At 41.3% G+C, this 16,814-nt stretch overlaps 1 protein-coding gene across 3 annotated transcripts in view; it reads left to right on the top strand.

The window, feature by feature from the left end:
- Positions 1-10,895: 10,895 nt before the first annotated feature.
- BIN2 (bridging integrator 2) overlaps positions 10,896-16,814 on the top strand; it is an 80,217-nt gene continuing 74,298 nt past the window's right edge. For 2 of the 3 annotated variants that reach the window (XM_061614943.1, XM_061614945.1), the window contains exons 1-2: positions 10,896-10,942; positions 15,950-16,094. In XM_061614943.1, coding sequence (XP_061470927.1) covers positions 15,981-16,094 — 114 coding nt within the window. In that variant the 5' untranslated portion in view covers positions 10,896-10,942; positions 15,950-15,980. Of the gene's footprint in view, positions 10,943-15,937; positions 16,095-16,814 lie in introns of those variants that run through there. The other variant, XM_061614944.1, reaches the window with a different exon arrangement.

Raw genomic sequence — 16,814 nt, forward strand, 5'->3', positions numbered from 1 at the left:
ACAAGCTAGAAAACAGAATTTGCAGTTAATGCTGTTTCCCAGTCAGACTTGCTGCATGTATTCTGCTGGGAGAAATAATGTGGTCTCTGCAACCCTTAGCAAAAATAAAACTGTACAATAGACTATTTTGTTCCCTTAAGTTGATTGAGTTTTATATACTAAAATAGCAGTAGCATAGGAAAATTACAAGATGATCATATTGTTGCGCGCCTCCCCCAGTCTCCGAGCGGTGAGATTTCTGGGGGTCCCTGCGCTCATCCAGGGTTTGGTTTCCTTTGAGAAGAAGGTCAGTGGAGACTGAGGTGTCTTTATGAAACATGGTTGGTTTATTTATACACAATCCAACCTGAGCTCAAGGATGGAGGGGTTCAATGCATCAGCAGCCCAATATCCAGCTTTTCCATCTGGGTTGCAGGAGGCACCCCAAAGGCCATGGTGCAGAGACCTAGTCTCTCTGCCTACCTTTCAGTTCCCAGCAATTCTCTCGACACACGCAAACTAAGCACAATTTCTGCTAGCTGCCAGGAGTGGGGGGGAGGCTCTCTTGTAGAGTTTAAATGACAAAAGGGGTCTTCCTGGCCCATTCTCCATTGCTAGGCAACTGATCGGCCCATTATCTTACCTGGCCAATCTATTTGGTTAACAAAAGACTCATTTGACCAGCAGTGAGTTCCTCATTCCAAGGCACAGCATTCCAAATCAGAGGCTGGAAAGGTGACCCACAGGAATCATCCATCCCAACCCCCACGCTCATAACAATATATTAGCAACTCAGCACAAGTTCTGTCGCAGGAGTCGTACCCACAGCTGTGTCCCTGCATGCGTGGAACAGACTTCCACTTACATAATGGGACTTCACCTTCCTCTCCTTCCCCCTACAGCCCCCCACATACCTGCAAAATCTGTTCCAGACAGGGAAGACCCTCCTTTCAAGCAGATTTCGGGGGCAGAGAGGGTCTGCAGGAAGATGGAAAGGCAGGGTGAAGTCATAGAATCATAGAATAGTAGAGTTGGAAGGGGCCTATAAGGCCATCCAGTCCAACCCCCTGCGCAATGCAGGAATCCAAATCAAAGCATTCCCGACAGATGGCTGTCCAGCTGCCTCTTGAATGTCTCCAGTGTTGGACAGCCCACTACCTCTCTAGGTAATTGGTTCCATTGTCGTATGGCTCTAACAATTAGGATGTTTTTCCTGATGTCCAGTCGAAATCTGGCTTCCTGTAACTTGAGCCCATTATTCCATGTCCTGCATTCTGGGGTGATCGAGAAGAGATCCTCTATGTGACAACCTTTCATGTACTTGAAGAGTGCTATCATATCTCCCCTCAGTCTTCTCTTCTCCAAGCTAAACATGCCCAGTTCTTTCAGTCTCTCGGGCCCTGCCAATTTGAACTAGTTCAAAGTGATTAGGTATTCCTTGACCATTTTTCTATCAGTCTCAAGCTCCAATCCTGCCCCTTCTACTTCATGTTTCCCGGGAGGGTCACAGACCCTTTTTTGGGAGAAGACTGAGCCAAAGTAGGAATTGAGCACTACTGCCTTTTCTTTGTTATCTGTATCATTTTGCCATCCTCATTGAGTAGCCGTACCACTGTTTCTTTTCTTAGTTTTTTATTATGGACATACCTGAAGAAAGCTTTTTGGTTGCTTTTAGCATCCCTCGCTAACCTCAGCTCATTCTCAGCTTTAGCCTTCCTGACACCATCCCTGCAATTCCGTGATACCTGCCTGTACTCTTCCTTTGTGGCCTGGCCTTCTTTCTACTTCTTGTATGTGTCCTTTTTTGTTTTCAGGTCAGCTCTAAGCTTTTTGTGAAGCCACATTGGCTTCTTCTGCTGTTTCCCCCCCCCTTTTTTTTTTCTTGTTGGAATTGCTTGCCATTGCACTTTTAGAATTTCCTTTTTTTTAAACTCCCACCCATCTTGGACTCCTTTTGTCCTTAGGATGGCTTGCCATGGAACCGTACTTACAATTGTTCTGAGTTTATTAAAATCAGCTTTCCTGAAGTCCAGGGTCCGCATATAGCTACTCTCAGCTTTTGCTTATGTTAAAATCAATAATTCAAGGATGGTTTGGTCACTTTCCCCCAGAGCTCCCATAACTGCCACTTTATCCACCAAATCATCTCTATTGGTTAGAAACAAGTCCAGGATAGCTGATCCTCTGGTTGCTTCCTCCACTTTCTGTAGGAGAAAGTTATCTCCAAAACAAATCAGAAATTTCTTGGAGGGGCCGTGTTTGGCAGAATTTGTCTCCCAACAGATATTGGGATAATTGAAATCCCCCATTACTACTACATCAAGCCTCCTCAAAACATTGGCAACTTGCTTTTCAAAAGTTACATTCTCGTCTTCTCCTGATTGGGTGGTCGGTAGTAGACTCCAAGCACCACATTCCTTTTATTATTTGCCCCATTAATTTTAATCCAGATACTCTCGGTGGAGCTACCAAGCTCATCTTCTTGTATTTCTGTGCAGGGATATATATATATATATTTAACATATAGTGTGACTCCACCTCCCTTTTATTCCTTCTGTTCTTTTTGAACAAGTTATATCCTTCAATTGCTGTATTCCAGTCATGGAGTCATCCCACCAAGTTTCAGTTATACCTATCAGGTCGTAATTACCCTCCTGTATTAAGAGTTCAAGTTCATCCTGCTTGTTTCCCATGCTCTGCGCATTAACATATACACATCGAAGACCATGTGATTTATGGCTTGGCTTCCTTACTACATTTTTCTGAGGACTGTTACTGGTCGCTATTACAGCCGATCTCTCTGTTCCCGTTACTGTGCACAAGCCTTCATCAGTCGTTACCACCAAGTGTACGTCTCCCTCCCCCTTAGGATTCAGTTTAAAGCCCTCCTGATGAACTTCTCCATGCTGTGGCCAAATACATTATTCCCAGTCCTTGTGAGATGCAACCCATCACTTGCCAGCAATCCATCTTCCAGGAAGCATAGCCCGTGGTCCCAGAATCCAAATCTCTCATGTCAGCACCACCTTCGTAGCCATTCATTCACACAGAGTATTTTTCTTTCCCTTTCTACTCCTCTTCTAAGTACTGGAAGGATGGATGAAAAAACTATCTGGGACCCAAAGTCCTTGAGTTTCCTTCCCAGAGCTTCAAAGTCTGATGTGATTTCTCAGTGGTGGCCCCCAAATTATGGAATGATGGTCATGATGAAGTGCGCCTGGCGCCAACTCAGTTATCTTTTCGGTGCCAGGTCAAGACTTGCCTCTTCTCCCAGGCATTTTAGGATGTTTTTAAACTGTTTTTTTAAAAGTGTTTTTAAATTTGTATATTTGTTTTAAATGTTTTTAATTCTTGGAAACCGCCCAGAGAGCTTCGGCTATGGGGCGGTATACAAATGTAAAAAATAAATAGCTCCGTTTGGCAGTATCATTTGTTCCTACATGGATAAGGAGAAAGGGATACCTGTCAGTGGGCTTGATGAGTGATGGCAACCCTTCCGTCACATCTCTAATCCGTCCTCCTGGTAGACAGCATACTTGGCGAGTCCACAGATCTTCTTGGCATACTTGGGTTTCAATTCCATGCAGTAGGGAGTCTCCCACTACTAGTACTCTTCTCTTCTTGTTGCGGGGCGAGGTTTCATTGCCCCTGCTTGATTGAGCTTCAGCCTCTTGCTCGTTGTCACACAGGGTCTCCTGTAATTCTTCCACCACAGGCTGCTTACTCTCATCCTTGAGTGGTTGGAAGCGGTCCCATAGATCCACTGGTGAAGGGTGTCTTCTAGCTCTTCTGCTCCTAACTGTCACCCTTTCCCACTGAGTTTCCTCCACTTCGTTGTTCCTCTCCAAAGCAGTCTCCTCTTCTGCTACCACATGCTGCTGCTCTTCCACCTCCACTTCTCTTTGCTGCTGCTGTTCCAGCGTTCTGTCTAAGAACTCTTCGTCTTCTCTTATAGTCCCATTGCATGAGTGGAAGTCTGCCTGCACAATGTTGGATTCCATCCAATATGCTTTGGCTTGCACTCTGCCTTCCCTAAATACTGGGAATTTCAGAGTAAATTTAAAGTAATCTCTTTCATTACAAACATCTGGGATATTTTATTCCGAAGTTTATTATTATCAAAATAAGCGTACATAAAAAATCTCATAATATATGAAACTATTTCCAGTCAAAATCATGCTAATTATATTGAAATCTCATACACAGCTATTCTCAAATGATAATACATAGTTCTTGACTGATTTTTAAATATTACACAATTCCAAATATAATCTTAGTTTTATTATGTTATTATTATTAAATTTATATACCACTTACTTGCCAAAATGCCTTCTAAGTGGTTTACAAGTATAAAACCAGTTATAAAAATATGTCCACACATAATTAAAACACAATAAAGCCATTTCAACAACACATTTTTTAAAATCCATAATTAAAATGTAAAATAAGCAAAGCCGTCTTTCAAAGAGCTCTTTTATTTTATCCTCACAACAACCCTGTGAAGACAGCTTAGGCTGAGAGTGTCCCAAAGTTACACAGTAAGTGAAGATTTGAACCTGAGTCTCCTAATCAAATACTCTAACCACTACACTACTCTACTCTGGTTTTTCTGTTCAAATATTCAACAAATCAATAATCTAAATGACATCACAAGCAAGCAAACAGCAGTGAGTCTCTTTTTATAATACACACACACAAATAATTTTGCTTTTCTTTTTGTGAATTGGGAGGGGAAATAGTAGATGGTTTTTGTATGTGCAACAAACTCCATATTACCTATTTCCCTTAAAAGCTAGGTGAAGCAAAGCAAGTTGAGCTGAACCATTGCAATTCCAGAGTATTTTTCAGAGTATTTCCAGAAAAGATGTGTGGATCTGGTTCCAACAAGCCCCTTCCCTAGCTTAAATTCAGAATATTTTCAGTGCAGAGGAAGTGAGGGAAATGTTGGTGCTATTATTTCCGGCTTTATCAATTTTGTTAGTGATTTCTACAATGAAAAGTTTGGGCTCTTTGCCTGTCTGGATATGACTCCACATCCTTCCCCAAACCAGGAAGATATTCTTCCTAATCTCAAACATAACATAGACTGCTTCTGATAAACCTGGTGTGTTGTACTCTGCACATGAGCACAGATTATTACTTCACATTTTCAGGATTGAGTCATGCATTGCAAATATGTTCTGCTGTCCTCTGATGTGCCCTGGCTCAAATGAAACAATTTTTAATCTATTGGTTGTGGAATACTTTGTTCTTTTAATTTAGAGGGGAAAGTGTTTTGGATAATGAAAAGTTAACTTGTGGGGGGGGGTTGCAGAGGAAAACTGAATGCAAGTGGAAGCAAGTGTTCTTTGGCAATGGATATGCAGGTATAATCAAAGCACGAATTCAAAAACTTATGTCATGTGGTATGGCTTAATTTCTAAATAAGAGGTGTGGAGTCAATCATACCTGGCCCTCTTACATGGAAGGTCTTCCACTGTGCATTGATGTGCAAATGAATTGCTATATTTTTAGTAAGGAGTCAGTGGCACTCTACCATGTGTAATGGCATACTTTCCCAAATAAATGCTGTACAAGTCCTACTGTGATGAAAACAGCAAGGTTAAAAATTGCAGCCCTACCAAGTGAAAATATTACCAGCTGCCACTGCCTATATTTTAAAAAGAAGAACTAAATGACTGCTGGCCAGAAGAACTAAATGACTGCTGGCTAACTTCCTCCCAAAACTGAGCAATTAAGATTCTATCAGCTATTAACAACTGAAATATAGGCTCAGCCTGCTGCTTTGTGCCAAGCTCCTTTAAATGTTCAAAAACCAGTTAAGACTGACTGGTAAAATAATTCCTGTTTCTGCTGTTTTTCCTAATATTAGATCTCTACCGTACAGGTTGGGCAGAAACAAGCAAACAGGCAATATCTGATATAACAGTCCAGTTTCCTCAAATTCTGCAGAGCTGGAAGATTACTTTTGAAAAGTAATAAATTACAATTACAGTTACATGGCCCCAAAAGTAGTAATTACCATTACAATTGCTCTGAAAGTAACTGGTTACTTTACTTTTACTCAAAAGTAATTACTACAATTACATGTTAGTTACTTTTTAAAAAAAATGCCTACAAGGTGCTGGCCTTGGCTGCTGCACATCTAAGTAGCCTAAAACAACATTAAAAATAAGAACGCACACACAGAGGGTAGTAGAATAAAAAAAATTATCTGTAAGATTAACAGAAAGGCATAACAGAATCTCACATCCCCCCACCCCACCCCCAGCAATGATGATGCCCCAACACACATATAGTTCACTTGAAATCCAATTTTACACTTGAAATGCTGCTTTTACAATACGTTTCTGTTATGTCTCAAAAGAACAGGATGCTCAAAGAGCACGTCAGACAAGGAATGTCTTTTTACAGATTATGTTGCCACCAGTACCGAACAGGTGTTCTACTGCGGTGTTTGAAGCCATGCCTATGTTGTGCTGCAAAAAACAACGCAGCACCCCTTTCAACTAAAACACATTTTGACCAATATGGAAATCCCCTATCATCAAAGAAAAATGCAAACTTTAGTACTTTACTTGTTGCCTTTGTAATTTTTTTTTGTCAACAGTATAACTTAGAGGTAATAACTTAATCCTGTGCATACTTACCAGGAAGTAAGTCCCATTAAACTCGTTGGGTAGACATGTATGCACAATTGAACTGTCGGAAGCAGAACTTAAGAGACATAACGTAGATAAGCAGGAAATGCACATATCAAAAGTAATCCACCAGCATAAATGTTATCCCTTCTCCTGCAATTAAAAATGTGGTTTTGCCCAGCATATAGTGAAACTATGGAATTTGCTACCACAAGAAGCAGTGATGAGCACCAACTTGGATGGCTTTAAAAGAGAATTAGACAAATTCTTGGAGGATAAAGCTATCAGCAGCACCTAGCAAGGATGGCTATGTTCTACTTCCACTGTCAGAGACAGGATGCTTCTGAATGTCAATTGCTGGAAATACAAGTGAGGAGGATGCTGCTCATGCACCCAGGTCCTGCTTGTGGGCTTCCCTTTAGGGCTTCTGATTGGCCACCGTGAGAACAGGATGCTAGGCTAGATGGGCCACTGGTTGGATCCAGCAGGCTCTTCTTACGTTCTTGTATGTATTGCAACAAATGACAAAAGTTACTTGTGGGGCCTTACAGATCAGGGATAGCCAGCGTGGTGCCCTCCAGATGTTGTAGGACTACAATTTCCGTCATCCCTGATAATTGGTTATGTTGTCACAAAGCTGAAGTTGGTTCCTAGTTCCCAGTCCTTCATTTGCTTAAAAGTTAAGCACTGAAAGGAGGGCACTATGTTGAAGACCCAAAGCAGCCTTTCCCAACCAGTGTGCCTCCAGATGTTGTTGGACCACAACTCCCATCTTTCCTGACCATTGGCAATGCTGGCTGAGGCTGATGGGAGTTGTGGTCCAACAACATCTGGAGGCACACTGGTTGGGAAAGGCTGGATTAGAGGCTTAATTTGGAGTAGACATATATAGGACTGGACTCCACCAGAATACATTTCAGCATTTCAGGGGCTAATGCTGTACCAACTACAACTACCAACTGCCACTTATGTACATATATTTTCCCAGCCTAAGCTACCTCACAGGGTTGTTGCAAAAATAAATGGGGGGAGGGAATGGTAATGCATTCACAAATCAAAAATAAATCTGGGGAGGGGGGCATACACAATTAATAAGATGTCTGACAGATAGAAGGTTAACAGGTGAAGCTTTCCCCATGATTGTATTTTCATACAAAAGAGGCTTACTCCATTTAATTTCTACCTGCCCCATAGCTGTCCATAAGAGCCTGATCTCCTGCAGTGCCACCCCTAAACCGTGCAAAGAACTCAAGTAAAAGAAAACAACCACAGAATTTGGGCAATTTTTTTTTTTAAAAATCTGTAACAGTATGAAATATGTCATTCTCAGGCAAAAAGATGTTATGAGACAATAGACATAAAAACCCACACACAAAGCCTTGACAACGAGCGACAAAAATACTCTGCGCGTGAGCATTTTCACATTTTAATTTTTTACTCATCATTGTTTTTGCTTGTTTATTGCCTTGGGCCTTCCCTAACTCTCAGCCTAACCTACCTCACAGGGCTGTTGTGAAGATACAGAAGGCAGAATTAAAATGGGAAAGAAGGAAACTAAACCTGCAATGCAATACATGTCTACTCAGAAGCAAGCTTTATTGGGTTCAATGGGTCTTATGCCAAGGTAAGTGTGTACACATTACACACTTGCCTGGCAGTAAGACCCATTAAACCCAATGGGACTTACTTCTGTGTAGACAAGTACTGGATTGCAAGTTAGTCCTTGTATTACATGCATCACATTTTACTTGCCTTAACCAGATTGATGCATCTTTGTACTATAAAGGGTCATATTTTTTCTCTCCTCCCCCCTGCAAATGGGAGTAAGCTCCCTTAAACATAAAAAGACTTACTTCTGAGTAGATCTGTATATATTGTACTGTAAGTCAGCTATACAATCATTTTTAACAAGTGCCTGGACAAGTGCCTGTTTAAAACTCTTTGCATTTGCCATGGGGAGGATTTGCACATAAGAGCTTCCAGGGAAAATCTTCCTCACAAGAAAGGAAGGGCAGGAAAGAAAACTGGAAGCAGCGGCTCTTTAGGACCCTGCCTGCTTGCTGCTGCAACTTCTGCCTGCCCCTCGCTCACCCTGAAGCCCTGGCTGAGTCTCTCTCTGTTTGTAAGAGAGGAGAGGCAGAAGCCACCTCGAGCTTTGCACGTCACACACATGTACATCATCATCTCTCATCTCCACAGCCAGTTCTTCATGTCCAATTTTCTGCTGCCTCCTTGCCCTCCGGCTCTTTTCTCCCTCTACTCTTGTCCATTTTTAAACAGTTGTTTTCTCCACCCCATCTCGCTCTCCACCTCCTTGAAGCTGCACAGAAGCCCAATTTGAAGCACATGATTTTTATCCACAAATCAGAGGAGCAGAAGACTTCCCCTGCTCCCGCCCCGCCCCGCCCCACCCCCATAAAGCCCAAAAGTAACTCTGGAAATGTACAAGTTACAGCTCAAAAGTAATTAAGTTACTGCTCGTTCTATTACCAGCAAAATGTAATGAAGTTAACCACTCGTTACTCAAAAAAGTAATAAATTACAAGTAACTCATTATTTGTAATGAGTTACTTCCAAGCTCTGAAATTCTGAACTAGCCAGTAAAATCCAAATTGTTCCTTTGTCAGTTGTTTCCATTCACACTCTACCTGCCAAACTTGGTTTCCATTCTCTACCAAATTGGTCTTCCACCGGTAGATCATGGCCTGATCTAAAGTGGGTCACAACAGCAGCATTACCATCAAACAGATATATGGTTAAAAAGAAAAATAAATGGGTCCCCAAAGGCATGTTTGCGTTAAAGGTGAGTTCTGAGTTGGAAAAGGTTGAAGACTACTGCCCTACCATGCTGCAGGTGTATGCGGCTTATGGTATAGTCAGGGCTGGCCCTACCATTAGGCAAAATGACGAAGCCATCTCAGGCACATTTTAAGTTTCACAAAAGGACAGCAAATTGTTAGTTATGTAATTTGTAATTACTATATTTTGCTGTCAGGAAGGAGCAGAGGTGCTTGTGGGATTTTCTGTCTCAGGTAACAAAATAACTTGGATGTCCTTGGATACTGTGCACCTTGACTTGGTGGTGGTGGGTGGAACAGGGTGCCATTTGCTACTCCAGCTCAGGCTGCAAAATGTCTTGGGCCAGCCCTGGGTACTGTGTGGGTTTAGGCAAAGACCAAGCACATTACTCACCATCTTGAATCAAATATCAGGCTCCACAAAATCTAAAAAGTATTTGGTTTAAAATGAAATAGGAATAGTTCTATTTCTTAGAGTATATATTTTGCAAAGCGGAATGAGAATTAACCAGCCTACCTTCCCCTCATACAGGCTAGCTGAATGAAAGCAGCAGATACAGTCTTCTTTGGTTAAAAAGTATTGAGAATGTTTACTCAGTTCAGGAAACATAGGCTCTAGCTTGCAGAGAAAAGATAGAAGTAGGTAGTAGATTTAGTCCACAATTAGGATAATCTGGCAGAGAAGCCTGTAGAGGCTTCTCTCTCTCCTGTGGCTTAATGGAGAATTATGCTAATAAGAGAACAACATCTCTTAACAAAGAAGAAGGGAAATAACACCTATCAATAGGAAGTTACAGTACAGTAAACAAGCATAGAGGTGTCCCCAAATTCTGGCTAGAAGGGACATCTCCCTATTAAAAGCATGCAAGCTTGCTTATCCCAACAGAAAGAGGGTTATTTCTTTACTGTGCCTCACATAACATAGCAGTTACACCATTTCAAATATCCCATTTTCACTCCTTTCTGAATTGCTAAGAGTTACCACAAAGATACTCAGTGATTAAGATGACTAAACTGTTGGGAGTAAAGCACCAATGCATGTTACAAGTGACCTGAACCGAAGGGGGGGGGATGACAGACAGAAGGGCAAGCTATTTGTCCCTCTGCTGATTCCTCTCTTAAGTATTTCTTGTTTTTGCAGGCTTTGCACCTCCCTTCTCTTCCTGTCTTTGTTCTTAATTAGTTAGTAATGGCTCCCTGAGTGGAAGCTCCATGGCTTCTTCAGCATGTATGACTTTACCTCTTTGTAGTAATAAACCTTAAATTTCTTTATTCTTTTAACAAGTCTTTTAACAGACCAGTTATTTCTGCACTCCGCTGCAACATATACACAAAAACAAGTATGTTAGACTGGGGGCACCCTTCCCTTTTTCTTAAGAGCCTGCTAACCAGACATGCTGAAAAAATCTGGTTGTTTAGACTGTAAGAGATAATTTTATATTTTAAAATGACAGGGTGGCCTTCCAAGCCTTCTTATGAGGTAGATTAGCAAAGCCATGAAGGACGGGAATTTGCTCTAAGCAAGTAAGTGCTTTTAGAAGTTCAATCTGCGTTCTCTTTAAAAACTGCTTTCTTCATGTTGAAGATTTAGCAAGGGAAGAAGTGGGATAGTTTTAAAATCCTATAACTAATCACTTATTATGTAATAACAATGACAGAAAAGAGCAACCATGGATGGATTCAAATGCAGGTAGGAGGGGAGTTGTGCTGCTGGCTTTGGGTTATATTCAACTAAATTCTACTCAAAGTAGACCCACTGAAAGTAAGGAACCTAAATTAATCATGGCTATTAACTTCAGTGGGTCTACTCTGAGTAGGACTAAAACTCAATACAACCCTGATCTCCTCAATCATCCATGCAAAGCAATCTGAACAGAGCTTTGGCACAATCTGGGAACCCACAAAATGCAGGGTGGCAACCTGGGTGGAGAGAGCTTCAGCAGATGCAGTGAATACACACAAAAGCCATGAAGAAGAATGTAATCCTGCTCGTGACTACTCAGAAGCAAGTCCTGTTGAGTTCAGTGGGACTACTTCCAGGTAAGTAGATTTAGGGCTGCAGCCTAAATGTAGATCAGGGATGGGGCTAACGGTATTGATCGTGCTTCCCAATCCTCATGTTCCTTTCCACATTCTGTCACCACAGGAATTTTTTTTAAAAAGTGTATACATGTGTTACCCTTCCTCCCAAAGAAGCTCAGAGCGATGTACATCAGCGGTGGGAGACCTTAGGTCTGGGGGCCAAATATGGCCCTCCCGGCCTCTCTTTCTGGCCCTTTGGACTTTCCCTAGGATACACCCTCCCTCACCAATCCTGCTCTGCACCCTCCTCAAATTGTCCCTGACCTGTGATAATTCATCTTGTTTGTTTGGATAGGTGCATGTATGTGTGTAGAGATATGTGTACATGTAGAAACCTTTGACTTTTGCATGGCTGGGATGTGGCCTACAGTACAAATATAATTTTTACCTCTGGACCCCGTCCACCATTGCCATACTGCCCTTGGTAGGTTGCCAATGAGGGAATGTGGCCCTCAGGTTGAAAAGTTTACCTCACCCCTGATATACAGCATCATATAATAAAACATACATTCAGTCAGTACTTAAAACACATAAAACAATGTCTCTCAAACGTTTGATCAGTTAGCCAATTTCCATAATAAAATATGACAACCACAGTAACAGTTAGGCCCTAAACCCCCTTCATTCCCCCAAAATCAAGTACATCTCCAGCAGGCACCTACATATTAGCACCAAGGCGGACAAGCAAAATTCCTGACATAAGAAGAGCCCTGCTGGATCGGGCCAGTGGCCCATCTAGTCCAGCATCCTGTTCTCACAGTGGCCAACCAGATGCCTATGGGAAGCCCACAAGCAGGTCCTGAGTGCAAAGAGCACTCTCCGCACCACCACCTTTGGTCTCCAGCAACTGGTATTCAGAAGCATACTACCACCAACTATGGAGGCAGAGCATCGCCATCATGGCTACAGTAAGGTTGCCAAGATGAAGAAGATCCTGCAGGCCTCTCCTGCAGATCTCAAGATGGCAGGTATTGGAGGAGGTGCTTCTGCAAGTACTTAGGCCCCAAGCCATTTAAGGCTTTATACACTAATAGGGCTATTGATCCTCCCTTATTCTCTTCATCAGTTCCTCTAGCCATCTTCATTTGGAGGGTGATAATGTCGTGGGACAGTGGCCATCCTGGGAGAATGCCAAATTCTACTGTCTGAAGGAGCCCCATTTCCCCTTGCTGCTTGATTGTAGGGATTCCACAAGAGTATAAGGTCTTTGGCATCTTACTACTGTTTCAAAATCCCCAGTGGTGGCAATGAAGCCTCAGATACAGAATTGGCTAAGCTGGTGTGGAATAGAATATTCAGTGATGGAGACAACTAAATAATCCAGCTTCTGAGTATGAAAGGAAGCATGATCTTTTATTATTAAATGTATATTATGCATCTTTCAGCATAAATGTTCTCAGGTTAGCTAACAGCTAAAAACAGTACCACTAATAAGAAATAATAAAATAAAAAGAAAACATTAAAATTAATAAGGAAAAGCTATTTTTTGCAGCAGGTTAAAAGGGCTACTACAGATGTGAGGAAGCTGTGGCCCTCCAGATGTTGATGGACTCCAAATCCCATCATCCCGGACCACTGGCTATGCTGACTGGGGCTGATGGGAGTTTATTTATTTATTTTATTTATTATTTTATTTATACCCCGACCTTCCTTCTAGCAGGAGCCCAGAGCGGCAAACAGAAACCCCCAAAACACTTTAAAACATCATAAACAGACCTTAAAATACATTAAAACAAAACAACGTTAAAAACATTAAAAAAAACTTTTAAAACATCTTTTAAAAAAAGGATTAAAGATATTAAAAGACATATTAAAAGCAATTCTAAGACAGATGCAGATTGGGATAGGTCTCAACTTAAAAGGCTTGTTGGAAGAGGAAAGTCGTAGTACAGCAACATATGAAGGGCCACAGGCTTACCACCCATGGCCTAATAAGATTTTAAAAGCCTGAGGAAAGGTCTCCACCTGGTGCTGAAAAGATGACAAAGTAGACAGGTGACATCCCCACCCCAGGGAAGGGCATTCCAGAAGTGGGGGGGGGACTAAAAAGGGTCTCAGCTCACTCTTGTCACCACTCACCAAAGGGGAACACAGGTGCGGCACTCAGAGGAGAGCTTCAGATCTTAGTGATTGGACGGACTGGTGCAGGGGAAGGCAGTGCTATATTACGTGGGCCCTCCTAGGCCAAGTAGGCCTTAAGCACCATCACTTTGAGCTTAAAAATGGACTGAGAGCCCGAGTACGTGGGTTTTAATGCTGGTGTGATACGATCAGTGGTTCATTTGGCTGGGATTAAAGCCTCACCACGAGCTTCTTCTCTCCCTTCACCTTTCCTATTAAGCTTAACCTTTTTAGTCTTCATCCCCAATCAAAATAAAACTTACGTATGTGTACCTAATTTTATTCTCATTCACCTTTGTTAATTTCCCTTCTTTCCCTTTGTTTTCACTGTCATTGTCAAAATTTAAATGGTAAAATCCTTGAGGCACAGACCTGTCTTTTTTGTCTCTGTTAACTTTTGTAAAGTTCCATTTATACTGACAGGGCTAAATAAACATAATAGTGAAACACAATGTTAATAAGGGTTTGCTTCAAATGCTGCATTACAGTCCGTTTTGTGGCTAACCCTAACCCTTGAAATCTGGTGCAGAGATCAAGGTGGATGTTTTGGTTTCAAACTTGAAACACGAAATGAACTGTGTTACAGTTCATTCTGGTATCTCAGTATTCATCAGAGTGCCTACATTACAAGTTGAATTTTTTGCCGCCCTGGTCTCCTGCTGGGAGGAATGGCGGGATATAAATAAAATTATAAATAAATAAAACTTTTAAAAGGCCTGCTAAGTACGTGTCACTTCACTCTTTCAGATTTCTTCTAAATATGGGCTGTGATACTGCATGTCTGATATGGTGAATGAATAAGCCTATGAGCTTGCTGTATATGGAAGCAGGTCCAAATTACTGGAGCAGCCGAGTACTAGTGTATTTGACGAAGTGACGCTAGTAGTACAGTGTTAATAGTGGCTCTAAATAAGGAAGTTCCCATTTCAGATTGTGACTCTAGCATGAACTTGGTAGCCGGTCTCAAGTTTGTTTACTATCTTACAGCCTCAGCTGCCTTTCTGCAATATGAAAATAATATTGGTCTACGTTGCAGGACTGTTTGAATCATTACTGAAATAATGTGTGTGAAGTGCTTTAAACACTTGAAAATGCTGCAAACACACTAAGTTTAAGTATAAAATGCCCCTTAAGCCCTACCCTGTCACCCATGTAATGTGATATATAATGATCCATCCAAACCTGGTGTTAACACTGAACGGCTCTATGGAGTCAGCTTCAAATCAAATAGAGACAAATGCCTATCATTTTGCCTTTAGGTGGCTACTGAAAATGGAGCTTTTAAAGAGGGCTCTACCTGAAAGGCGATTCATCAGTTTTATACTGTATATTATATGGAATTTAGGCTCCTTCAGATGACCTATTTACTGAGCATTCATCCTGATTTGCTTGCACAAAATTTATACAGTGGTTAAATTATATCTGGTCCTTTTTGAGCATTCATCTAAGATGTTTGTGTGGATGTTATATGACAATGAGCCTTCATCCCACATTCATCCTGATTTGCTTGCAGGGTGTTTTTACATCTTCCCCTTAATAATTTGTTCATGCCGCACAGTTTCCTAACACAAAAAGTTCATTTCTTCTTTTAAAATGGATTTGTTGTGCTGGGACTACAGAGCGCTTTAACTGCACAAACCTAAACTTCCCAATATGCACTTGAATCCCTCTTACATAATACTGACAGTCTAGACGTGCCCTTTGCTTAATTTGATATTTTTAAGATCTTATGTTTTAGATTGTTATGTATATATTTATTTTTTACTATACATGTTCTTTTTTATATATATATTTCTTTTGTTCGCCACTTTGGAAACATTTTTTGGAATCAGTTTATCAATCCTTAGGTAAAATAAATACAGTAAATATAGCACATATAGAGGCATTTGTAAGCACAGAATGTTGAACTAGATGGACTGTTTAGGCTGATCTAGCAAGTCATTTCTCTTCCACTTTATTTTTAGCATTTATACTCAAAGCTTCACCACAAGGCTGCAAGGCAGGTTGCAACATATTACAAAATACAGAACAGGCAGTACCAAACTACACGGTTTAATAAAATCGGCACTTCATCCATTTCAAAATACTTTGCATATCTGAATCACCAATGATGATGAAGAAGAAGCGAGTGTACTACTGTCTGTTTTACTCTCAGTAATTTGAAATGGATGAAGGGTGGATTTTAACAAGTTCATGTTGTTAAATTCTTTCTAAAGGAAGCCCAGCTCATGCCGCATTCAGCTGAGGAGGCACGCCCCACAACTGATGGTTAAGCGGATGCCAAGCCTGGTGACAGCTGACACTCCTTTCTTAAACTTCCTTTCACAGAAGTTAAAAAAAAAGATTAAACCACAACTTGATGCTGAAAACAGAAATTGCACAACTAGATGCAGCCATGGCAGAGGGCAAGACAGGAGGCGCTGGGCTGTTCGCAAAGCGGGTCCAAAAGCAACTCAGCCGAGCCCAGGAGAAGGTACCATTGGAGAGAGGTTTCTTTAAATGTAATAATGTATTGGAAAGGGGCATGTACACTGCCTGTCCTTTCACGTCTCATAAAATGTCTCTCAGAAAGGAGAGATTGGACAAAGCTGGGAAGGAAAGAGAGGTGCCTCACCCTCCAGCCTGTTTTGAATTCCTTACATCGGGGTAGGTAATAACCTGCGGTGCCCTCCAGATGTTGCTGGACCCCCATCTCCCATCATCCCCTAACCATTGGCCATGCTGGATGGGGATGATGGAGTCCAGTAACATCCGGAGAACTACAGGTTCTCCACCCCTGCTTTTATATGTTGGTCTGCATTGCAATGAAGTGGTTATGTATGCAAGATGAGTTAATGGCTTATCCCCATCTGTGTCTGTCCTGGAATTGCCTTTTAAGTTGTTTCTAAAGTTGTTTTTAAAATATGTTTAAAAGATGTTTGTTTTAATATGTTTCTAAAGATGTTTCATTTTAGTATGTTTTAAAGTGTTTTGTTTTTAAAGTGCTTTTAGTGTTTGTTTTTGGCTGTCCTGGGCTCCTTCTGGGAGGAAGGGCGGGATATAAATTTAATAAATAAACAAATAAATAAAGATTAGCCAACATTGATGGCACATGCATGAACTGTTGAAAACTCTTGAGTTTGAGAAGATGGGAGATGCCATGAAAGTTTTGCCTGTGGTGTTTGATCTGTGATGGCTCATTCATACATTCAGA

Source organism: Rhineura floridana, chromosome 3 (genome assembly GCF_030035675.1).
Source record: "Rhineura floridana isolate rRhiFlo1 chromosome 3, rRhiFlo1.hap2, whole genome shotgun sequence".
In the NCBI taxonomy this organism is placed as follows: Eukaryota; Metazoa; Chordata; class Lepidosauria; order Squamata; family Rhineuridae; genus Rhineura; species Rhineura floridana.